Source organism: Rhinoderma darwinii, chromosome 1 (genome assembly GCF_050947455.1).
Source record: "Rhinoderma darwinii isolate aRhiDar2 chromosome 1, aRhiDar2.hap1, whole genome shotgun sequence".
NCBI lineage: Eukaryota > Metazoa > Chordata > Amphibia > Anura > Rhinodermatidae > Rhinoderma > Rhinoderma darwinii.
The window spans coordinates 640,533,661-640,560,104 of record NC_134687.1 but is presented as its reverse complement, the minus strand read 5'-3'; the positions used below and the strand labels follow the sequence as shown (position 1 = coordinate 640,560,104).

At 42.8% G+C, this 26,444-nt stretch overlaps 1 protein-coding gene across 1 annotated transcript in view; it reads left to right on the top strand.

Moving 5' to 3' along the window:
• The window catches only part of LOC142659151 (uncharacterized), a 155,190-nt gene that overhangs the window by 85,388 nt on the left and 43,358 nt on the right, over positions 1-26,444 (top strand). The window contains exons 2-4 of the mRNA XM_075835010.1: positions 3,093-3,256; positions 3,727-3,894; positions 3,979-4,102. Of these exons, the coding sequence (XP_075691125.1) occupies positions 3,179-3,256; positions 3,727-3,894; positions 3,979-4,102 (370 nt within the window). The 5' untranslated portion in view covers positions 3,093-3,178. The remainder of the gene's footprint in view (positions 1-3,092; positions 3,257-3,726; positions 3,895-3,978; positions 4,103-26,444) is intronic.

Here is a 26,444-nt window from a genome sequence, read left to right as displayed (position 1 = left end):
AGACAGTGTTGCATCCTGCTGAGGGAGGAAGGTCTGTAACAAACTCCATCGCAATGTGCTGCCAGGGGGCATTGGGTACAGGCAGAGTTTGGAGCAGGCCTGGAGTGAGTAACCTTGTTAGAAGCACACACCGTGCAGGAAGAGACAAAGTCCACAACATCTTTGGGTAGTGTGGGCCACCAGAAGAGACAAGCAATCAGTTCTCGGGTCTTACGAACACAAGCGTGCCCAGCCAGTTTAGAGCTGTGTCCCCAGCTAAGAATTCTTCTCCTGTCTGCCAACCGAACAAAAGTCCTCCCCGCAGGGATGTCTCTAACCTGCAAAGGATTGGCAGTGACAATGCAGGACGGGTCTATGATACTTTGAAGGGGCTCCACCGTGTCATCTGTCTCAAATGACCTGGACAGGGCATCTGCCCTCACATTCTTGTCAGCGGGTCAGTAGTGGAGCACGAATTGGAAACGGGTGAAGAACAGCGACCACCTGACATGACTGGGATTTAGTCATTGAGCGGACTGGAGATAGGTGAGGTTCTCTGGTCGGTGTAGATCAAGATGGGGTGAGCTGCGCCCTCTAGAAGATGTCTCCACTCCTCCAGAGCCAATTTGATGGCCAGTATCTCCCGATCCCTATAAGAGTAATTGCGCTCTGCAGAAGAAAAAAGTCTTGAGTAATAGCCACATACTACTGCCTTCCCTTTGGAGCTCCTCTGGAACAGAAGTGCACCTGCACCAACAGAAGAAGCGTCCACCTCCAATGAAAACTGCCGAGATACGTCTGGATGATGGAGGATCGAGGCTGAAGTCAAGGCTTTCTTGAGGCTAATAAATGTGGACTCTGCCTCGAGTCCACACCTTGGCGTTCACACCCTTCTTGGTAAGGGTAGAGTTGGGAGCCGTCCGGAATGAGACGTTTGGAATAAACTGCCGTTAGAAATTGGAAAATCCCAGGAAACGCTGTATGGACGTGGCCATTCCAGGACAGACTTTAGTTTCTCAGGATCCATCTTAAGACCTTGATCCGAGATGATGTAGCCCAGAAAGGGTAAAAGATTTCTTTTCAAAGACGCACTTCTCCAAGTTGGCATATAAGCGATTCTCCCTTAGGGCGGATTTACACGAGCGTGTGCGTTTTGCGCGTGCAAAAAACGTGGCGTTTGCGTGCGCAAAAGGCACTTTACAGCTCTGTGTGGCATCACATAGGATGTGCGGCTGTGTGATTTTCGCGCAGCTGCCATCATTATGACACTCTCTGTTTGGATGTTTGTAAACCGAAAAGCACGTGGTGCTTTTCTGTTTGCAAACATACTTTTAACTGCTGTTGCGCGAATCACGCGCGTCCCACGGAAGTGCTTCCGTGTGATGCGTGTGATTTTCACTCACCAATTGACTTCAATGGGTGCGTGATGCGCGAAAGACGCAGAAATATAGGACCTGTCGTGAGTTTCACGCTGCGTAAAAATCACGGACTGTCTGCACGGCCCCATAGACTAATATAGGTCCGTGCGAGGCGCGTGACAATCACGCGCGTTGCACGGACGTATATCGCGTTCGTGTAAATCCGCCCTTAGTCGCAGTAAAACGTGACGGACATGCCTCTGTTGGGTCATCAGATCTGGGGAGAAAATCAAAATATCATCGGGATAGACTACAACACAGACCTAGAGGAGATCTCGGAAGATATCATTGACGAATTCCTGAAAGACTGCGGGAGCGTTACACAGTCCGAAGGGCATCACCAGGTATTCATAGTGCCCGTCTCGGGTATTGAACGCCGTCTTCCACTCGTTCCCTTGATGGATTCGAATCAAATTATAAGCCCCATGCAAATCTAATTTTGAAAAAATTCTGGCTCCTCGTATTTGGTCAAACAGCTTGGATATAAGTGGCAATGATAGTAATTGTTGTGAATATTGATGAAAGCCATGGGATGCATGCTCTGGAGTTTTCCTCATGCCAGCGTGCAGTACATGTAGGTTATGACTATTACTTCCAGCCTGGCCATACAAACCTTATAAAATGTCCACATTTTCATCATATCCGCGTCAGCATTACAAATCTGATGTGTATTTTTGGGCGTAAATTCTAGGCTGACTTGTTGTGGGTGTGCAGCAGAGCCGCGTGAGAATCAGTCGCAATTATCATTCAATGGGGCTAATCCTTGGTGTTTCTACTAGAAAGAAGTAGCATGCTATTTATTTCCATGACAGATTTTTTACTGTGGTGACACAAAAAAATTCACCTTGAAAATGTCTGTTGCATGTGAACCTGTTTACGGAAACTACTATAACATGGATGGCAAAATTCATGTCAAATCAGAGACACGTGTGAACAGAGCCTTAGGGGCCGTCATCACAGATTGGTCGTGTTTGATGGGATATAATAGTTTTGCATTCCCCGCTGTTTTGTGTAAAAATAAAATAATAATTTATATCTCAAGGAACGCTACAGACTACATTATAAGTGACTGAGGCCCATCACTCCTGCTTGTTATCCGTTGTACAGGTGTGAACAGAGTCTTATATACAGGGGCACATACAGTTACTATCAGCTACATGAGGAGAGAGGGTCCTCATCACAATCTACGAGGAATAGGGGGACACAATATGAATAAGGGGCGTCTTATATTCCCACTACTGTAATAAATAAGAATGTTACACGTCTCTGAGGTTCCCGCATCTCTGAGGTCACGTCTAATATCTCATCATTTATATTTCCAGGATAAGCCATAAATGTCTGATATATGTGGGTCCCACGTCTATGTGAAGAATGGGGGTCCCCGGACCCGCCTGGTGAGGTGATGACTACATCTAGGTGGAGAAAGAATGGAGAGGTAACGACACGTGCACGACTCTCTCCATTCACTTGTATAGGAGTTCCAGAAACAGCCGAGCACGGCCAGAGGTGGAGCCGCATCTATCAGACATTTCTGGCATATCCTGGGGAGAAATGTCTGTGTTTGGAATACCCCTTTATTCCATATGGTGACGACTCTGAGAAGATGTTTCTCTCAATGATCAATAAGTGAGGTTCTGTATGTTACACATGATGTTGTCCCCTGTATGATCTCCATCTTCTCCTTTCTTCATAAAGACGTCTGCAGTACTAGATCCTCCAGTTCCTTCAGTTTTCTCATCTTCTCCTCCACAACGTTCCTTCTTCTGAATGACCCACCAAGGATGGACAACGACAGGAATGAGATGAGCAGAAGAATATTAAACTTCACCTTGGAGATCATCTACCTGTTGAGCGGAGAGGTAAACTTTTCTACATTATAGAGCAAGTCACACATAGGGAAGGGACAATTCATCATAATAAGAATCCAGTGTCCTGTATAACAGCGTCCAGACCTTCCAAGTGACGTCAAGAAGCCAACAGCAGAAAAGCTGAAGATCAGCCACCAATATGGTCAGTTATGTGTCATGTCACCAATGCAGCAATAGTAATGTTGTAGAGCAATGAGAATGACCAGGAGGATCAGGATGACCTCTATATAGAAACATAGAAGATGACGGCAGGAGGAGGACACATGGTCCATCTAGTCCCCCCAATATTATTTCCTCTTTAGTTTTGGCCTCGTTCTATTTTCTCAATGTCTTTTTGTAGGTGAGGTCTCCAGTATTACAGATGTGGGGTCACTAGAGCTCTATACAGTGGGGTCACAATCTCTCTCTACTGAGGGGGGAATACTGTGTTCAGTTCTCTAAGTGTCTCTCTCCATACCCAGGAGTACACAATAGTGAAGAAGACATCGGGTGACTGTACGACTCCCATCATCCATGAGTCAGGAGGATGGAGCAGTAGCCCCATCACTGAGCCTACCCCACACTCCCAAAAACATGAGAAGAAGATCTTAGAAGTGATCTACAAGATGACTGAGCTGCTGACTGGAGAGGTGACACTGCTGGGAATGCTGGGAAATTCTACAGTAACAGCACTGGAGGTGTCTGGGTGATGACTGTATCATTGTGTGTGCCAGGTTCCTATAAGGTGTCAGGATGTCACTGTCTATCTCACCATGGAGGAGTGGAAGTATCTAGAAGGACACAAGGATCTGTACGAGGAGGTCATGACGGAGAACTACCGGCCCCGCACATCACAAGGTGAGATACAGATCTATAATTTATATATTATTATTTTTTTGTTGAAGTGTTAATTTCATCATGTGCAGTGTGATCGCAATGAGGTCACTTTACGCCTTGATCTCCATGCAGGTTCAAATCAGGTGGGGGGGTGCGAGCTCGGAGAAGCAAAGACACACTGAGACGTTTCTCAAGGCAAAAATACTTCTGACTTTATTTGCAGAGACACAGAGTTTATATAGTAAAAATATCATATAATTACGTGCAGACACATATGAGTCATTTAGACGTATACATTCTTGAGGTTTCTTCCCTCATTATTGTTTCTTATTCCTTACATCTAATTTTTAATCCGGTGTTCTACCCATATCTATCTTGGCTGTACGCCCAGAACCCAAAAATGCTGGTAACAAACTCCCTAGTTCCTGGTAGTACACTCATAACATAATGAATTCGCAATTCCCAGTTTCAGCAGAACATCTGCAGATTATCACATTCCATAACCTTTCAATAATACCCAAAATATAGACTCGTTTATCCTTCTACCTTGAAGTAGTACATACATTACACTTATATCATTGATTATAGGCTGTTCTATACCATCACAATCCCTCCTTTTGTGATTTTACCAACACCTAAATTCCAATGCTACTTCTATCTCCTGATAGCAAGGCTTCGATCCATTTCTTCACTTGATTCACACAGGTATGTAGGTGGGGTAATCTCACAACACTCTTTGATCATAATGTATAGGCCTCTGACTGAATGCTTCCCTTATCTTGCAAAATGCATAACAATTGAAACATGTAAGCAATATAAACTATATTATGAAACATATCAAGGGTTGGAATAACACATGCAGTATCTTAGTGGCAGTGGGGGAAAATCCTGTAAATATGTCATACCAATGATGGGCACTAGCATCTTTTATTGCTGACGATAAATTTATTACTTCCCTAGCTGCTATTGTAGCCAATACTTTCACTTTACTTAGAGTTACATTATGGGCTGCTATCAATTTCTTTACGTCTTTAGACTTTTGTAACACTTGTTTTAACTCTTCCAGTGGCAAACTAAAATTTCCATAGGGCAAAGGTTCAGGTACCCATACAGTGGACATTATTTCTTCTAAAGTAGGCAGGAACACTATAGTTTGGTTCCCCCAAGTCAAATGCGTCACATTGTATAGACATCCTGAAAATGGTCCTGTGAGATTAAACTGGCTAAGGGTCTGCTTGTTGTTAGTTATTAAACATACATGCTGTGGACCTACTTCAATATAAACCTGTAGGTTAGCTTCTGGGATTATAGTGAGTGCGCATACATTATCCTGGTGCTGCATTAGACAGGGTTCATATATCCCTGACTGTTCATTACATACATATCCTTGCGCTGTTAATTGGCACAAATCTATATTCCTTGTCTTATTTTGAGAATCTATGTGTGTTCCTTTCATTTCCGGCATCCAATATTGTCCTAATAATGTCACCGGATCAATCATTACCATTGGCATAACAATAAATTTGCATAATAGAGTAGGATTTTTCACATTGAATGCTATTAGTCTTCCTGCACACCATTTAGGTGTACACTCAGTATACTCAGGCTGTAACAATAACCACGTATCATTTTTCCTTTCCATAGGTAAAATATCTGTCCATTGCCTGACGTGACTACTGAACAATTTATTCTTAAAATTATTCATCTGTTCTTGTTGCCACATCGTTTTAAGCGTACATACTGTCCATTTTACAAAAGTTGATACATTCTGTAATGTTCTATATTCGGTTAGCATACTTTCATTAAAAACATTTAGAAACAGTTCATCTATAGCTAACCCTTTTTGCTGTAAGTCAAAGGTAGTAGGTAACCATGACGCACCTATCCTTAATGCAGTAGATGTGTCGTCTCCCACTGAGTTTAATTTGTTCATAACTGTTTCTAACTGTATACCATTCAATACTCCTAATCCCGTTCCTACCCCTCCTAATAGCGTGTCATACCATTCTCTTTTTTGTCTATGACAGCTGGGGGATTCAGGGAAGGAAATATTGAAGTGTACATTCTTTTTCTGCTGTTGGGTTACAGCGCTCTTACAAGTGTGTGGGATTCTTTCCAGACTTTGTACTGTTATATATGGCTTAAAACTATCTCTTAAAATTGTTATAAAAAAATACAAAATATATTCTATTTCTTATTTGGCTATTATTCATACATAATATCATCCCATCAGTTTCTTTTATTACAATCGTAGAGTTGAGCCTCTCCTTGTTGCATCTTTCATAAGTCTTATTTATCATTTCGTTTCTATTTTTACTGGTTGTATATTTCTGTAGATACTGTAAATCTGGTTCATAACAACAAAGCAACAGCCCCGGCGTCTCTTCTTGTATGCTAATGTTGGCTGTTTTGTCTATGTGAAGGTACACAGTCCCTCCATGTGGTCCTTTTTTCCAAGTCCCTTCGGTTGTAGTCACATTTGTAGTATAACACGGGGCATTGGCCTTACAGGTGTAGTTACCCTGCTTTCTATCACTGTGGCATTCGCCCACCCTGTCCTGAACTGTTCCAGTGATTCTGTACTGATACAGAATCACTGGAACAGTTCAGGAGTAGCAGTTCTGCCTTTTTGTATAAGAGCACACGCAACAACCGCCGCAACAACCGCAAAGATCTTCATTCTTCTGGCTGAAGAACCTTTTTACAATGACTGGCGTGAATCCAGCTTGCCTTTCCTTCGAGCTTCACTGAGGTGCTTGTAACGAGCAAAACTTGAAAAGGACCATCAAACCGTGGCTCAAGGCTCTTCCTCACGTGTCTTTTGACAACGACCCAATCTCCTGGTTCTAGCTTATACGTCCCTTCAACTGAATCAGGACCTGGAATGGAAGCAAAGACTTGTGCATGCACCTTGGTCAATTGTTTGTTCAGCGTTGATACATAATCTGTTAGTCTACCATACTGCATTTGGAGCACCTGTGGAAAATAACATCCTAATCTGGGAGCCGACCCAAATAAGATCTCATATGGGCTGAGACCTGTTCTTTTTGTTGGAGTGTATCTTACTGAGAACAAGGCTAATGGTAGACACTCGGTCCATGGTTTCCCGGTTTCTACCATTGCTTTTTGGATTTTCAATTTGTGAGTCCCATTTAGTCTCTCAACCTTCCCACTGCTTTGTGGATGGTATGGTGTATGTAGGGCTTGACTTATGCCTAGAGCTGACAACACATGGTTCATGATTTCACCCGTAAAATGAGTTCCTCTGTCGCTCTCGATCATCTCTGGAACTCCATATCTGCACACCACCTCGTTGATCAGTTTCTTTGCTGTGGCTACGGCTGTAGCTTTGGTTACTGGAAAAGCTTCTGGCCATCCTGAAAAGAGATCAATACAAACAAGCACATACTCATAGGTACCAACTTTGGGTAGTTAAATATAGTCTATCTGCAGTCTCTGGAACGGATATATAGGTCTGGGTGTGTGCTTCTGTGGTACTTTTACAGTTCTTCCAATATTATGTGTTGCACAGATCATGCATCCTTGTGTAAAACTGCTGGCCATCACACTAAACCCTGGGGCATACCACACCTTGTTTACCAAGTCCATCATTGCCGTTTTTGATTGGTGAGTCGCTCCATGTGTTATCTGGGCCATCATTGGGAACATTGTCTTAGGCAGGCACAGTTTATTCTGGCATTGCCAGAGGCCATCTTTTCGTAGCGTTGCTCCTTGGGCCGTCCACTTGTCTTTTTCTTCTTTTGTTGCTTGTCCTTGAAGTTTTTGCAGTAGTTCCGGGCTTACAGCTGGTCTTGTTTCCTCTGGATCTTTTATCTGACATACGGCTGCTAACACGGGTAGCTTCTGTGCTGCTTGCTTTTGCGGCTTGGTCTGCCAAAGCATTTCCTTTTGTCTCTGGTGAACTCACCTTGGTGTGAGCTTTTAATGTTTACTACTGCTACTTCTGTGGGTAACATCAGGGTCTCCATCAAGTATTTTACAAAGTCTGCATTCTTTACAGGTGTACCTGCAGAGGTCAAAAATTGTCTTGCCCTCCATATGGGGCCATAATCGTGTGCAATCCCAAATACATACCGAGAGTCAGTGTATATATTTGCTGTCTTTCCTTCTGCATGTTGGCATGCTACTGCCAGGGCCTTAAGCTCCGCTTCTTGTGCTGAGCGGGACGCTGGTAAGGAGGCTGCTTCTAGGACTACATCTTCGGTGGTTACTGCATATCCTGTAAGAAAAGATCCTTCTACACAATACCTTGAACCATCCACAAAGAGTCTGGGTTTTGGAGTGGGGTATCTTTTACATGTGCAAACCCCACTGTTTTCTGGGCCATAAGGGCCATACAATCATGTTCATCAGTTTCAGGCAAAAATTGTGACCATACTTTACCTACGTCTTCTCCCCCTTGCTCCAAAGGCAGTAAGGTAGCTGGGTTCAATGTAGTACAGCGGTGTAAAGTAACCTGCTCAGGAAGAAGAAGAGCACAGGTTAATCTCAAATGTCTTGCAGTGGACAAATGCTTCGGCTGTACTTGAGTAAGAATAGCAGTAATATCATGTGGTGCAAAAACTTGGACTGGAAATGCCAGGACCAAATCTGAGTCCTTGTTTAACATTGAATTTACAGCAATGATAGCTCTCACACATGATGGGGAACCTCGGGCCACAGAGTCTAGTCTAGCTGAATAATATGCTACCGGGCGCTGCTGTGGTCCATGACTTTGTGTGAGAACTGCAGTGGCATGTCCATTTTGTTCAGTACAGTACAAAGTATATGCTTGCGTAGAGGTACTCCATGGATTGGTGTCACAAGCCGCTACCAAACACAACTCCTCCTCATTCAGCTGATAATCCAGAATACTTTGAGAATCTCACTTTTATCAGGTTCTGCAAATACTTGATTAATAAAAAATAAAACATTCCTAAAAACTTTACATCAAATTAACAATGTCCAGACAAGTTTTGTTTTGCCTTCTCCCTCATCTAAATCCATAAAGACTCGTGTGAGTGATGTCACCTCGCCTCCTGTGTAACTTTGCTGGAGGGGGATGGGCTCTTACACATAAACCACAATTGTACCTGATCAGTTCCTTCACCCTTCCCCCCTTTGTGGACTCTGCGAGAGTAATGTAGCAGAGTTCAAAACTACATCTCAACATAACACTAATTTAACCCCCTGTAATGTACAACAGCCTGAAACAAAAATGACTTTTTCCTGACAAACATTTGATCTTTACAATGACATAATTTCTATGTGAAATCAAAAATAGAACAATTGTAGTTAGTTATTCAATAAAACAGAAAATATTATCTCTGATAACATTAATTATTGCAAACCAATAAACAGTATAACGGTGGGGGCACATACATTTTCAAAACCCCGTGTCTCACAGTATCTGTAGTTTAATACATCTGAATTATCAAAACACATGAAATCTGGTCACATCATAACACATAAATATCGTAACTTTTATAACCAACAGCGCATGCGCAAAAAAGAAGAAATTTATTTCGGTTTGTAGACATTACTGATATATATATATATATCTCAGCAGTGCATATTGAAATCCCTTTGTCTCATCAGCCCTGCAGACTGCACCCAGTCAGCCCCCCTCCTCCTCCTCCCAAATACAGCACACTTTAGGGGGGAGGGAGGGGGGTCACAAACTCATTTCTCACAACTTCTCACAATCTTAACACTTTCAATGCCGGCAAAACAACATACGTATCTGCAATCATTTATCACACCATTGTACAGGAATTATCTACGTTAATGTTTAACAGTACAATCTGACGGCCACCATCTCTATATTATGATGACGTGTTGTTTCATCAGTGAACTAGACTGGAACTTCTGTAAATAGAAAAAACACTACAAATGACAAAATTAACAAGGTGATTATTTCATACTGATTTGGTTGGGCCGGGCGTGGCCACATCAGGGGCAGGGGGGGCAGCCTCTCCCATTGGAAACAGTGCGCAGGGGGTTTCCCACCAACAATGAGGACACACTCAACATTAGGTACGGACGCCATTACCGGGCGTCGGCTGGTCCTGTTTTCTAATACATACAATACCTTTTCTTATTCCTAACTTCCTCTTCTGCAAATCCCTCTAAAACACTTTTCATCAACTTTCTACCTTCCAACTTCCCTTTGTTCTCCAGAATACCTTTTGCCCAATCTGCGGCTTGGAGCCGCCCCCCTCTTTTTCCCTCTGCCAGTTTACATGCCTTGATCAGGGCAAGCAACTCTGCACTCTGTGCAGAATGTATGACAGGATCAAGGGTCTCATAATATAAGACAGAGGTGTCTGGTGGTTTGGCTGTGAAGGACTGCTTATACATTATTACATTTATCACTTTTCCTGATTCAATCTACAAAATGACACAAAGTTATACAAAATATCTATATCAGCATTCAATGTTGTGTCCATTCATTTCAAGAACAAGATTACATTTCTTATCTCACTAGCAGCTGTTCTTCACCTCCCCCTTCTCTTATCACACTAGTTGATTCTAAATTATACCATATGGGAATTTACTATAAGGTCATTTGCAACATTAAAACAACTACTACTTCTATAACTTCCTTTGCTTTAACCGGTTAAGGACTAGGCTGTTTTACAGCTAAATGACCAGAGCAAATTTCACAATTTTGCTATGCGCTTCTTTAGATGACTATAACTCTGCAGGTGAATAAAGTTCATCTTTGAATTTTACACTCTTTTTAAAGGACAGATAGGGCTTTGTTTTAGTGGCATTTGTCAGTATATATCATTTTTATTTTTTTCTCTAAAGTGGGCAAAATTGGAAAAAAATGCAAGAATTTAGCAATTGCGCCAGTTTATGCTAGCATTTTTCACACACGGTATGGACCACGGCCAAAATTCATCTCCTTTCACGTTCTTCCACTTCTCCCGTGCATGGGGATACCAAATATGTGTGCCTTATTCGCTGTGCGGGCATGTACCAGGGCTTGGCATAAAAGGAGGCTTTTTGGTCCAGGAATTCTGCATTTGATTTTATAGCAGCGTACTGTTTTCTGGGGGGCCTAATGCTGCTGAAACATTAGAAACACCCCATAAATGACTTCATTCACACAAGTAGACCCCACAAGGTTTCCTTCAAGGGGTTTATCATATTTTTAGACAGTCCAGTTTTCTTCTGAAAGTTTCTTGAATAAGATGGAACAAAATAAAATTAGCTTTTTTTTTAAACAAATGCGTCAGTTTATGCTAGCTTTTTCACACACAAAATGGACCACAGACAAAATTCATCGCATTTCACATTCTTCCTCTTCTCCCGTGCATGGGGATACCAAATATGTGTGCTTTATTCATGGGCATGTGCCAGGGCTTGGCATAAAAAGAGGCTTTTCGGTCCAGGAATTCTGCACTTGATTTTATAGCCGCATACTGTTTTCTGGGGGGTGTAATGCTGCTGAAAGATTAGAAACACCCCATAAATGACTTCATTCACACAAGTAGACCCCACAAGGTTTTCTTCAAGGGGTTTATCATATTTTTAGACAGTCCAGTTTTCTTCTGAAAGTTTCTTGAATAAGATGGATCAAAATAAAATTAGCAATTTTTTAGCAAATGCGTCAGTTTATGCCAGCATTTTTCACACACAGCATAGACCACGGTCAAAATTAATCTCCGTTCACATTTTGCCACTTCTCCCGTGCACGGGGATACCAAATATGTGGCCTTATTTATCACATAGAGATGTAGGAGGGCGGAGGATAGAAGAAGATTATTTCACATATCTCTTTTTTTCAAAGCTGGTTTTACAAAACTCAACAGAGTTTCTATAACACTTCCAAAATATCTGCTCTTGAAGCAGAAATCCCAAAATATTCATCTAGGGGTATAATGGGAATTTATTTTTTGGGGTTTTCTAAAATAAGAAATTGCAGGTTAATGCAAATGGAGCTCTCTAGCAGATGAACTTTAGAGAATATGCAAACATGACATCCACCCCCCACCCATTCCCTCCCTCACCCTTGGAGTAAAATCATGGGAAAAATAAAAACGTAATGTAGGGCAAATATATTTTCAACAAATTAACTAAAATCTAATAATTCAGAACAGTGTGGTATTTTTTAAAACATGGCTCAATGCACAGGCCTGGTTGCGAGGGACATGAGGGACAGAAATATCGGGAATCTTTGCGGTTCCCGTCTTTTCTGCAGACGCGGCACTTTTTCTGGGGGTTGCTTCTGGTTGCTGTTGGGGGAATCCGACTGATGAAGTGTCTTTCAGTCAGTCGCGTGACATCCTCAGACTGGGGGCATTCTCGGGTGTCCTGAACATCAAAAATGAGGCCTTCAATAATTTTTTCCTGGAAATCCAGGTATGTGTCTCTGCCTCTGTTTTTTTTATACAGCACAAATGAATTGTGGATTGCCACCTGTAACAAATAAATGGCCACCTTTTTGTACCAGGTTTTAGTTTTGCGTTTTACTAAATAGGGCTGTAAAACCTGGTCGCTTAAATCCACCCCCCCCCATGTACTTGTTATATTCGGACACGCTCACTGGTTTGTGCTTGTCCGATGTTGCCCCCCTTTCCCTCACTGCCACTGTTCCTGCGGTATGAATCGTGCTTAGCACATACACATCTTTGCGATCCCTGAACTTGACCGCCAGCAATTCTTCAGATGCATAAGCACAGGAGTCCCCCTTTACCATGCGCTTCCCCACTAATTGCTGTGGAAAACCAATTCGGTTTTTGCGCATGGTACCACATGCCCCAGTCCTTGCAGCATGCAAATGCCTAAACAGGGGCACACTCGAATAAAAATTATCACAGTACAGGTGGTACCCTTTGTGAAGCAGAGGCTGCATTATCTCCCACACAATCTTACTGCTGGTGGAAAGATCAGGGGGGCATCCAGGAACATTTATTGTGCGGTCCCGCCCTTCATAAATTCTGAAGGTGGTGGTATATCCTGACCCGCTTTCACACAATTTGTAGAGCTTAACGCCATATCTTGCCCTTTTGGAAGGTAGATATTGGCGAAAGCTAAGTCTGCCATGAAAGTTGAGGAGGGATTCGTCCACACTTACATTCTGCTCAGGGGTGTAGAGTTGCAGAAATAAATTATTCAGGGAATTTATTAGCGGTCTTATTTTGAACAACCGATCCCGGTTTGCATCGGTACTTGGGGGGGCCTGTGCGTTGTCATTGAAGTGGAGGAACCTCATTATTGTCTCATAACGAGACCTGGGCATTACTGCAGAATATACTGGGGTGGCTTGGGCGGGTCTTGTTGACCAGTAAGACCTAATGGAGGGCTTTTTGACAATACCCATATTTAGGGTGAGCCCCAAAAATTTTTTTAATTCCTGCAAATTGGTGGGCGTCCAATCTCTGGCATGGGTGGATGAAGGTTTCTGCCTTATATATTGCGTGGCATATAAATTTGTTTCGTGGACAATCTGATTTAGGATGTCGTCCGTTATAAATAAATGGAAGTAATCCATTTGGACAAAATTTGTATTGTCCACGGTTATGCCAAGAGTGGCCGTAAATCCGTGGATTCTAGGCCCAAAAGATGGGGCAGGTGCCCATACAAGAGCCTGGACTGGAGGGACCAGGCTCTCCCGTGCTACAGCGCTACTTGGCCCTGCGCTTTCATGTTCTGCAGTTTCGACTGCATCAGGGACAACGTCCCCTGAAGATGAACCTGAAGTGACGCTGTCATCGTCACTACCTAAAACAGGTTCCATGTCGGACGCCATCTCTGATGCGGTCTCCGACTCAGACCACAGCATGGCGTATGCCTCCTCGGCGCTAAACAACTTCCTCGCCATAACGTAACTAACACTAACACTAACTAAACAAATTTTTTATTATTTTTTTTTTTTTATAAAACACACAAACTAACTGCTATATATATCTACACTACCGCTAACAAAAAAATAAACCGCTATTGCTATATATATTATATATATGTGGATATATATATAATTATATACTCCCTACCTGCCTATTCTAATAGAATAAAAGAAAGAAAGGTAGATAGATAGAAAAAAAGATAGATGGATAGATAGATTGTATAGATAGATAGAAATCTATCTATACAGAGAATGTTTTAGAGTGTAACTGTATTTTTTTGTAACTGTAACTGTATTCTTCTGGCAGCAATTCTCCCGAGTCTCTTCTTCTCCTCAAACTGAAACAATGTTTGAGGAGAAGAAAAGAGGCAGGAGATTTACTGCCAGAAAAGTCAAAATAAAACAAATGTCGTCGCTGTGATAGGTTTTCACAGCGACCACATGTTCAGGGACCATCAGATTGGTCCCTGATACTGTGCCCAGAGCTGTTGGTAACAGCGAGGGCACAGGGCTGTGTGCACGCGATCGCGTGCACACTGTTTTATAAGCAGGAATGCATGTGATCGCTGTGATTGGTTGTCACAGCGACCACATGTTCAGGGACCATCAGATTGGTCCCTGATACTCTGCCCAGTGCCCAGAGCTGTTGGTAACAGCGAGGGCACAGGGCTGTGTGCACGCGATCGCGTGCACACTGTTTTCTATGCAGAAATGCATGTGATCTCTGTGATTGGTTGTCACAGCGATCACATGTTCAGGGGCCAAAAGATTGACCCCTGACATTCTGCCCAGTGCCCATGGCTGTTAGCAACAGCCAGGGCATAGAGCTGTGTGCACGCGATTGCGCGTGCACAGTCTCTGAAGTGCGGCCGTATATATACTATACGCCGGACTTTAGAGACCCTGACCGCTGGCCGTATATTTACGGCCAGCGGTCGGGAACCTGTTAAACTTTACTTTATAAAATATGAATTTCCTCTGACAACCTCCTCGTACTACTTCTTCTGACACTTTTCTCCATGCTTTTTATCTTTCAACCATCCACGTTTTGTGTCACAACATTCATTCCATTTTTCTGCGTCTAACCGTCCATGGGATTCTAGACCACATGCTTTCATTAATTTTTTTGTTCCCTGCGTTGCCTTTTTACCTTCTCTTTCTGCTACTACCTGTTTGGCTGTCAGTCCTTGTGGGTGCTCATCTCGTAATAGGAACACCAAGTTCCCCATTGTTCACTAGTTATAAGTGGTCGCCTATGGGCAAACCCTAAGTTATGTAGGGGGTAATTTTCCTGATAGGTGAATTCCTTTCTCACCTATTTTAGACAGTTACTTATCCCCTCGAAACTTCTTAATAGGAACACCAAGTTCCTCATCTTGTGACTGTAAGTGGTGGCCTTTTGGCACACCCTAAGTAATGCAAGGGGTAGTTTTCCTGATAGGCAAATTTCTTTCTTGCCTATTTTCGACAGTTACTTATCCCCTTGATACTTCTTATTTTGTTACAGATTTTAGCTACTGACAGATTCTAATTTCCGTACTTACTTTTTTTTCTACTCTGGCCAGAGAATCCTTTCCTTTTACAGTCCTTTTATAACTAGCTTACTTTCTTCGTCTGAGACACCACTCGAGTACGTGCCCTCCGCACCATAAGAATATTCCTAATCCAAATAACAAGGCAAACGTAAAATCAAGCTGTTCTTTTGACATGCCGGATTATTAGATTGCACAAAATTTCTGGAATTTTGAGCTGAAAATCAGCGCATGATAATCCCTGCAAGTACACCAATCGTGTACACACGTTCTCGGTATTTTGCCGGATTATCAGATTGCACAAAATTTTCGATTTCCGGGCTTAAATTTAGCCTATCATAATCCCCGTAGTCACCTGAAGCATGTACACGTTTCTGGTAATTTGCCGGATTATCAGATTTTTTTCCAAAAACAATTTCCTTATTCTAAAATGCATTTGTGACACAAAACTGGGTTTCTACAACATTCATACAAATACTGCCATGGAGATCAGGCACTTTATCCTGAGGGTAGGATTACATATAGACTTGACCAGATTTTTACACTAAAAATACCCTCATGTGGCCCCTCTATCCCTCAGGAGTACTACCGGGAAGGTGACCTACCAGACAGGAAGGTGCAGAGCAGAGTTTGTAAGAATTAAGTCTTCTTACCTTGCTGCAGCTGTGGTCTGCACGTTCCTTCGTCCATGCAAGTCCCGGGAGATCCCCCAGGTGGGGTGCCGTCCTTCTGGTCAAGTCCCTGTTTCGGGCGCCAATTTCTGTGATCGCAATGAGGTCACTTTACGCCTTGATCTCCATGCAGGTTCAAATCAGGTGGGGGGGTGCGAGCTCGGAGAAGCAAAGACACACTGAGACGTTTCTCAAGGCAAAAATACTTCTGACTTTATTTGCAGAGACACAGAGTTTATATAGTAAAAATATCATATAATTACGTGCAGACACATATGAGTCATTTAGACGTATACATTCTTGTGGTTTCTTTCCTCATTATTCTTATCTCTACATACATTGTTTCTTATTCCTTACATCTAATTTTTAATCCGGTGTTCTACCCATATCTATCTTGGCTGTACGCCCAGAACCCAAAAATGCTGTAAACAGACTCCCTAGTTCCTGGTAGTACACTCATAACATAATGAATTTGCAATTTCCAGTTTCGGCAGAACATCTGCAGATTATCACATTCCATAACCTTTCAATAATACCCAAAATATAGACTCGTTTATCCTTCTACCTTGAAGTAGCACATACATTACACTTATATCATTGATTATAGGCTGTTCTATACCATCACAGCAGTATACACAGACATATGATTCCTGATCTCCGATCACACGTTCCTTGCTTTGCTGCAGTGCTGCACTAGGGAATGGTCACAGATTTTTTATAGAAATTTTCATATAACTGAATGTTATTGTTTATGCAGCAGGTACATGAATTTTTACTAACCACAATCACTTGAGTTGGACAATCACAGAAATTTCTGCAACCATTTCTCCATGTGTGAACATAGTCTTATATAACCAGTGACTGATCTGTTTTGCTCTTATATTCTCTACAACATGAGGAGTGTAAAGTTGTACTGGTGAAAACAGCGGACATGACAATTGTGTGGAAAGATGTTCTGCAGGTTCAGTGTGAGATCTACTAATACTAGAGTCTACTCTTCTGTACATGGATGAGACGTTCTGCTGGTAGACACTTAATTCTGCACTTACACCGTCTTTATGTCCTGGGGCAATGTTCTCCAACCTGTAGCTCTCCTGCTGTGCAAAACTACAACTCCCAGCATATTATCGATAAATGTCTCACAGGTAGAGTAACTGGTTAGGTGTGACCAACGAATTGTTTGACACCTCCAAAATATCAACAGCAGACTCTAATGTATCATAACAAAAAATTGAGAACCAAGAGTCATAATGCCACAAATCATAGAAAAGGTATACATTTTATTTCATACAATATTATAAACACACAACATAAATAGCATTATAAGTGACAGCCAGCACGGTTTTACTAAGGACAGAAGTTGTCAAACTAACCTAATTTGTTTTTATGAAGAGGTGAGCAGAAGTCTAGACAGAGGGGCCGCTGTGGATTTAGTGTTTTTGGACTTTGCAAAGGCATTTGACACTGTCCCCCATAGACGCCTAATGGGTAAATTAAGGACTATAGGTTTAGAAAATATAGTTTGTAATTGGATTGAGAATTGGCTCAAGGACCGTATCCAGAGAGTTGTGGTCAATGATTCCTTCTCTGAATGGTCACCGGTTATAAGTGGTGTACCCCAGGGTTCAGTGCTGGGACCACTATTATTCAACTTATTTATTAATGATATAGAGCATGGGATTAATAGCACTATTTCTATTTTTGCAGATGACACCAAGCTATGTAATATAGTTCAGACTATGGAAGATGTTCATGAATTACAGGCAGATTTAAACAAACTAAGTGTTTGGGCGTCCACTTGGCAGATGAAGTTTAATGTAGATAAATGTAAAGTTATGCATCTGGGTACCAACAACCTGCATGCATCATATGTCCTAGGGGGAGCTACACTGGCGGATTCACTTGTTGAGAAGGATCTGGGTGTACTTGTAAATCATAAACTCAATAACAGCATGCAGTGTCAATCAGCTGCTTCAAAGTCCAGCAGGATATTGTCGTGTATTAAAAGAGGCATGGACTCGTGGGACAGGGATGTAATATTACCACTTTACAAAGCATTAGTGAGGCCTCATCTAGAATATGCAGTTCAGTTCTGGGCTCCAGTTCATAGAAAGGATGCCCTGGAGTTGGAAAAAATACAAAGAAGAGCAACGAAGCTAATTAGGGGCATGGAGAATTTAAGTTATGAGGAAAGATTGAAAGAATTAAACCTATTTAGCCTTGAAAAATGACGACTAAGGGGGGACATGATTAACTTATATAAATATATTAATGGCACATACAAAAAATATGGTGAAATCCTGTTCCTTGTAAAACCCCCTCAAAAAACAAGGGGGCACTCCCTCCGTCTGGAGAAAAAAAGGTTCAAGCAGCAGAGGCGACAAGGCTTCTTTACAGTGAGAACTGTGAATCTATGGAATAGTCTACCGCAGGAGCTGGTCACAGCAGGGACAGTAGATGGCTTTAAAAAAGGGTTAGATTTCCTAGAACAAAAAAATATTAGCTCCTATGTGTAGAAATTTTTCCTTCCCTTTTCCCTTCCCTTGGTTGAACTTGATGGACATGTGTCTTTTTTCAGCCGTACTAACTATGTAACTATGTATGTAACTATGTAACTATGTAACATAATAAAAACAAAGCGAGGTCCTAAAAAGGAATTTGTGTGTGGATCACTCAGAAAATCATACAACCGAGGGCATGATATTGATGCTACACAGTGAAAAAAAGGGGTATATGTAACAGACACTAAGCACAGACCCCTTCATAGACTGTATTTAAATCACTACATACCAAGTGGGTCTACTGTCTATTACTTTAAAGTGTCACAATGCATAGATTTAGGGTATCAGACAAGTTTCAAATATCCCATTTGAAAAGGGTACTCTGCCCACAATACCGGACCTAACTCAGGGAGAAATACCCTGAAAACTACCAGAGATGTGAGGTTATGCCCACCTGGTATCACCAGGGGGGCCAGTGTATCTTACCCATGGAGATGAGAGTAAATCGGTGGTCCACACAATAGAGTAACGCCCCGACGCGCGTTTCGCTATTACAGCTTCATGGCGTATAGGTACATGAATTTTTACTAACCACAATCACGTGAGTTGGACAATCACAGAAATTTCTGCAACCATTTCTCCATGTGGGAACATAGTCTTATATAACCAGTGACTGATCTGTGCTGCTCTTATATTCTCTACAACATGAGGAATGTAAAGTTGTACCGTGTGAAAACAGCGGACATGACAATCGTGTGGAAAGATGTCTACTCTTCTGCACATGGATGAGACGTTCTGCTGGTAGACACTTAATTCTGCACTTACACCGTCTTTATGTCCTTGGGCAATGTTCTCCAACCTGTAGCTCTCCTGATGTGCAAAACTACAACTCCCAGCATGTCCTGACAGCCACAGTTCACCTCGGTTATTATCATCCACAGTTCCCCCATAACTACATGCAGTACACATCTTTAGACTGCAGTATACGGAGTAGTGTGTATTGCCTTGTCGGGGGTGTGTATTCCCAACATGATGAAGCTATTGTTGTCAGGGACCCCATTCTGTGTCAGCATGTGGGGTATACACATCCGCAGCTTGGTAATTCACATCTCCATACTTCGTTGTGTGATAGACATGTGGTCCAGGGAGTGACTGGCTACCTCCCTCTCTTCTCAGTACACTGCTATATTACATAATGTGGTGGCCCCCCCCCCCCCCATCCCTATTCTCTTATGCCAAGTGCTTGCTGTACGGCATTCTATAGATCTGTCGCTGGCAGTTCGAAACAAACGCTTTATAATAAAAGTCTGACCCCAAAACCTAAATTAAAATAAAAAAAATAGACTGAAAAACTAAAAGTTTAAGTAAACGTTCAACAAACTTCTGACATGTCACTATGACTTGATTGGTGTGGATCCAAGCACTGAGACCCCCACCAATCGCTAAAACGAAGCAGAAGAAACGCTCGTGTGAGCGCTTAGCCGCTTCGTTTCTGTTCAGCTTTTTACTAAATCAATGTAGGGGAGTAGGGCTTTCCAGAGGTAGCTGAGAGCAGGGAGCAGACCTGCTTGAACGGGCGAGATCGATATCACTATCGATCACGCCCGCTTAACCCCTCAGATGCTGCGCTCAATAGTGAGTGCCGCCTCTGAGTGGTGTTGGAGGGAGGGAGCTCCCTCTCTCACCCCACCAGTGCCCTGCGTAAGATCGCGGGGTGTCTTCTATGGCAGCCGGGGGCCTAATCAAGGCCCCCAGGTCTGCCTGCTAGGCCTGTCCGTTTTAAACGTTCTACCTCTTTTCCCACCTCAGTGGAGGTGCTAATTAGAGTTGTCCGTAACACACTTCAGGTCAATGCTTCTGCACCTTTCACTGACTCCATTTCTTTTCCTCAGCCCCAACGTCCTCAGGCTTTTTCACCAGCCCATTTGGAACTAGAGGGTATTGTCTTTAAGGAATAGAAGCTCCCGGACAAAAAATTTTCCCATTCTAGCCATCTGGAGGTTTCAAGAGGGCAGTTCTTCCACTTGTGTGCGGACTCTGATGGTAGATCCTCCAGTTTCTCGCCTAGCCAAGGCCACTACCTTAACGATGGTGGATTTGACTTCATTCAAAGATCCCCTGGATCGCCGTGTGGACTCCTTTGCTAAAACCACTTTTGAGGCCTCGGGCTATGCCCTTCTCCCCATTTTTGCATCCGTCTGGGTTATCAGAGCCGTCACTGAATGGGCTCGCAAACTCTATCTTCCTCAGAATAGACCTAAGCACTCAATAGTGAGCGCCGCCTCTGAGTGGTCTTGGAGGGAGCTCCCTCTCTCACCCCACCGGCGCCTTGCGTAAGATCGCGGGGTGTTGGTGTCTTATATGGCAGCCGGGGGCCTAATCAAGGCCCCCAGTTCTGCCTTTAGTTAATGCCTAGTCTGTTTTGGCGTGTTAAATCAAGTGGTTTGTATATCAAGTGGAGTTACTAAACCGGATTGACTTGCTGTGTTCTTGTGTGGGATACTTTGTGTGAATTGAGTGCTTGCTAATAGAAGATTGCAAAACTGACACAATTGACCCTTTTTTCCTTCTTAGTTTCTTTCCTGTGCAGCTGACTAGGGGGAGGGGTTAACTGCTCTCAGGTGGTATAAATTAGCCCTCAGGTCTCTGTTGAGCTTGCTCTATTTGGGCTTGCTAAATCAAGTGGTTTGTATATCAAGTGGAGTTACAAAACCGGAATTAAAAAGAGGAGTTAAAGCCCCTATAAATACTCTTCTTTTCTTTTACTTTAACAGTTCACGGTTTTTTTTGTAACTGGGATAATGGATAGCAAGATTTCAGATTTTCTTCAGTGCACAGTTTGCAATATGTATGCACGACTGGAGCAGGAGTTCCAGGATGAATACCTCTGTGGCAGATGTGAGCATGTTGTTCATCATGAAGGTCGCATTCGAGATCTGGAGGCGCAAAGTGCAACACTGAGGGTCATAGACAATCTTGAGCGGAGCATGCTGCTCACTGAGCAAGCAGTTAGTGGGGTAGAAATGGAGGGTGAAGACATGGGTCAGCAGGATCAGGCAAGTAGCTGGGTCAATGCAGTTAGAGGCAGTAGAAAGGGGTCCAAGAAAAGGAAGACCAATCCTGTTTCTGATATTCCAAGCAAAATTGCCAAGTTGGATGATGATGCGAGGGGGTCGTTCTCAGAAATGGCAGCCCTAGTGGATACTGATCTCCTTAACAGCCGAGAGAACAGCCCAGCTAGTAGTCTGTGGGATGGTAATGCAGGTAAGGCAAGACAATTGGAAGTTGTAGGGGATTTTATAATCAGGAAGACTGATAGAATAATTTGTCACCAAGACCGCCTCAACCGAATGGTTTGTGGTCTCCCTGGTGCCAGGGTTCGGCATGTGGTGGAACGGGTGGATAAATTACTGGGAGGGTCTGGTGATGATCCAGCTGTCGTGGTCCATGTAGGTACCAACGACAGAATAAATGGTAGATGGAGGAGCCCTAAGAATAATTTTAAAGAACTAAGTTACAACCTGAAGGGAAGGACCTCCAAGGTAGTTTTCTCAGGAATACTGCCTGTGCCATGCGCATCACCGGAAAGAGCGGGAGCTCAGGGAGTTAAATGCATGGCTTATGTCTTGGTGTAGAGGAGAAGGCTTTCGGTTCCTAGAGCACTGGGCTGACTTTTCATTGAGGTACAAACTGTATTCTGCAGAAGATTTGCACCTAAATGGAAGGGGGTCTGCTGTGCTGGGGGAGAGAAATCTAGCTGGGTTGGCGGAGTATTTAAAATAGGGCTGAGGAGGGAGGTCAATGTAGAAAATAAAGGGGTAGTCAGGTTAGAGAGGGGTCAGACTATATTGTTGGGGGGAGAAAGACTGGGGAGAGGACTAGACAACAGGATAGGGAGATCCTTTTGTTACAAAACGGCAATGAAAATAAAAATGCCCAAATGTCAAATAATCACATTTCTGAAAGTGAAAACATTAAAGGCAAGTTAAAGTGTATGTTCACAAATGCTAGAGCTCTAGCAAGCAAAATGGGGGAGCTGGAGGCATTGGTACTGGAAGAAAATATAGATATAGTTGGTGTTGCTGAAACATGGCTAGACTCTTCACATGACTGGGCTGTAAATCTACAGGGTTTTACACTGTTTTGGAAAGACAGGACAAATAGGAAAGGTGGTGGTGTATGTCTGTATGTGAGAAGTAGACACAAGAAGATAGAAAAACCGGTTTTTCTACCTTCTTGTGTCTACTTTGGAGTTGGATAGGCTGCGACTCGACACTGTCTGCACCGATTTGATTTTTTTAATCTCCTGCTTAAATGCCCCCTGTGAATGCTCTCTGGGACCGTGATGTGCTGCTGATCTCTTTCTTTTGTATATGAGAAGTGATATGAAGGTGGTGGTGTATGTCTGTATGTGAGAAGCGATATGAAGTTGAGTGTGAAAGATACAATAGTGGGTGAAGATTGTGAGGAGGTTGAAACCATGTGGGTGGAATTACAAAGGGAGGTAAGCACTGAAAAAAAATTATATTTGGTGTAATCTATAGAACTCCCAATATAACTGAAGAGATAGAAGGTCAAATATATAAACAAATGGAGCAGGCTGCACAGGGGGTTCTGTAGTGATAATAGGAGATTTTAATTATTGGGATATTAATTGGTGTCATGGTTCGGCTTCAACTGCAAAGGGGAGAAATTTCCTCAACCTGTTGCAGGAAAATGTTATGGGCCAGTGTGTGGAAGACCCGACTGGAGGTAAAGCTCTGTTGGATCTGGTCATTTCTAATAATGCAGGACTTGTTGGGAATGTCAATGTTTGGGAAAACCTCGGTAACCGTGATCACAATATAGTTATATACCTATACTGTAAAAAAACAAACACGGACGGGGAAATACACTTAATTTTAAGAAGGCCAATTTCCCCAGGATGAGGGCTGCAATTCAGGATATAGACTGGGAAGAACTAATGTCAAATAATGGTATAAATGGGAGATTTTCAAATCTACGTTGGGTAATTAGAGTGCAAAATTTATTGCTATTGGTAACCAGTATAAACGACTAAAATTAAACCCCACATGGCTTACACCTTCTGTAAAAAGGGCAATACGTAACAAAAAAAAACGGCATTTGAAAAATAAAAATCTGAGGGTACAGCTGTAGCCTTTTTAAATTATAAAGAGCTTAATAAAATCTGTAAAAAGGTAATAAAATCAGCAAAAATATAAAATGAAAGGCAGGTGGCCAAGGATAGTAAAACAAATCTCAAAAAATTCTTCAAGTATGTAAATGCAAAAAAGCCAAGGTCTGAACATGTAGGACCCCTAGTTAGTGGTAAGGGGAGTTGGTAACAGGGGATCAAGAGAAGGCAGAGTTACTAAATGGGTTCTTTAGTTCTGTATATAAGAATAGAAGAAAGAGTATCTGATGTAGCCGGTGCCAGTGCTGTTAATATATCAGTTGATATACTGAATTGGATGAATGTAGATATATCCAAGCTAAATTGAATAAAATAAATGTACATAAGGCCCCGGGACCAGATGGGTTACACCCTAGTGTTCTTAAAGAGCTTAGTTCAGTTATTTTGTCCCCCTTTTCATAATATTCAGAGATTTGCTAGTGACTGGTATAGTGCCAAGGGACTGGCGCAGGGCAAATGCTGTGCCTATTTTCAAAAAGGTCTCTAGGTCTTCCCCGGGTAATTATAGACCAGTAAGCTTAACATCAATCGTGGGGAAAATGTTTTTGGGGCTATTGAAGGACTATATACAGGATTATGTGACAAAAAATAGTATTATAAGGGACAGCCAGCACGGTTTTACCAAGGACAGAGAGTTGTCAAACCAACCTGATTTGTTTTTATGAAGAGATGAGCAGAAGCCTAGACAGAGGGGCCACTGTGGATATAGTATTTTTGGACTTTGCAAAGGCATTTGACACTGTCCATCATAGACGTCTAATGGGTAAATTAAGGACAATAAGTTTAGAAAATATAATTTGTAATTGAATTGAGAATTGGCTCAAGAACCGTATCCAGAGAGTTGTGGTCAATGATTCCTACTCTGAATGGTCCCCGGTAATAAGTGGTGTACCCCAGGGTTCCGTGCTGGGACCACTATTATTCAACTTATTCATTAATGATATAGAGGATGGGATTAATAACACTCTTTCTATTTTTGCAGATGACACCAAGCTGTGTAGTAATGTTCAGTCTATGGAAGATGTTCGTGAATTGCAAGCGGATTTGAACAAACTAAGTGTTTGAGCGTCCACTTGGCAAATGAAGTTTAATGTAGATGTAAAGTTATGGATCTGGGTACCAACAACCTGCATGCATCATATGTCCTAGGGGGAGCTACACTGGGGGAGTCACTTGTTGAGAAGGATCTGGGTGTACTTGTAGATCATAAACTAAATAACAGCATGTCAATCGGCTGTGTTACGAAGGGTCTGTGGACCCACTGGGCCGTACCACCTTGGCGGTAGGGCAGCTATCCAACAGGGTGCAGGTCACAGTCTATGGTATATAGGGTTCCTGTGGCAGCACGGACAGTAGCTTGGCAGGACTAGGCAGCGGGTGGAAGTCGGGCGTGGATAAACAGGCAAGCGTGGTATCCAGCACAGCATGACTATAGCAAGCACGGCACTAGATCGGGATACAGGTACAGGAACGGGAACAGGAACACTGGCAGCAGGAAACACTAGGGGACCATTTGCATAGACAGACTAAGGGAAACACAACAACGATCAGGCATAGAACTAGAGGGCTGGACCCCACTTATAGTCCAGGGTACTCACGGGTCAAAGTTCATCGGTACGGTGCGTGCGCTGCCCCTTTAGGAGCGGGTATGAGCGTGCGCGCGCACCCTACGGGATCCGGCAGAGGTGAGTGGACGCGTGCGCTGGCGTCTCCTGAAGAGGAGGCTGCGGCCAGCCCTTGCCGACTCGTGCCTGCGGCTGTCAGGGGAAGGTTGGAGCTGATAGCCCGCAGCCACGGACATTACAAGCTGCTTCAAAAGCCAGCAAGATATTGTTGTGTATTAAAAGAAGCATGGACTCGCGGGACAGGGATATAATATTACCACTTTACAAAGCATTAGTGAGGCCTCATCTAGAATATGCAGTTCAGTTCTAGGCTCCAGTTCATAGAAAGGATGCCCTGGAGTTGGAAAAAATACAAAGAAGAGCAACGAAGCTAATAAGGGGCATGGAGAATCTAAGTTATGAGGAAAGATTAAAAGAACTAAACCTATTTAGCCTTGAAAAAAGATGACTAAGGGAGGACATGATTAACTTATATAAATATATTAATGGCACATACAAAAAATATGGTGAAATTCTGTTCCATGTAAAATCCCCTCAAAAAACAAGGGGGCACTCCCTCCGTCTGGCGAAAAAAAGGTTCTATCCGTAGAGGCGACAAGCTGTCTTTACTGTGAGAACTGAATCTATGCAATAGTCTACTGCAGGAGCTGGTCACAGCAGGGACAGTTGATGGCTTTAAAAAAGGCTTAGATAATTTCCTAGAACATAAAAATATTAGCTCCTATGTGTAGAAATTTTTACCTTCCCTTTTCCCATCCCTTGGTTGAACTTGATGGGCATGTGTTTTTTTTCAACCGAACTAACTATGTAACTATGTACCTCAGGCAAAAAGGCTGGTCCCCGTTTTCGTTCCTTTAGTTGTTTCCCCAACACTACTTCCTCCAGCCCGCAGACTCAACAGGATCAGAAGGCCAAACCTTCCTTCAAGACCCGAGCCCTCTTGGCATCCCCAACCTCCACCTTGGCATCCCCAACCAGCAAGGC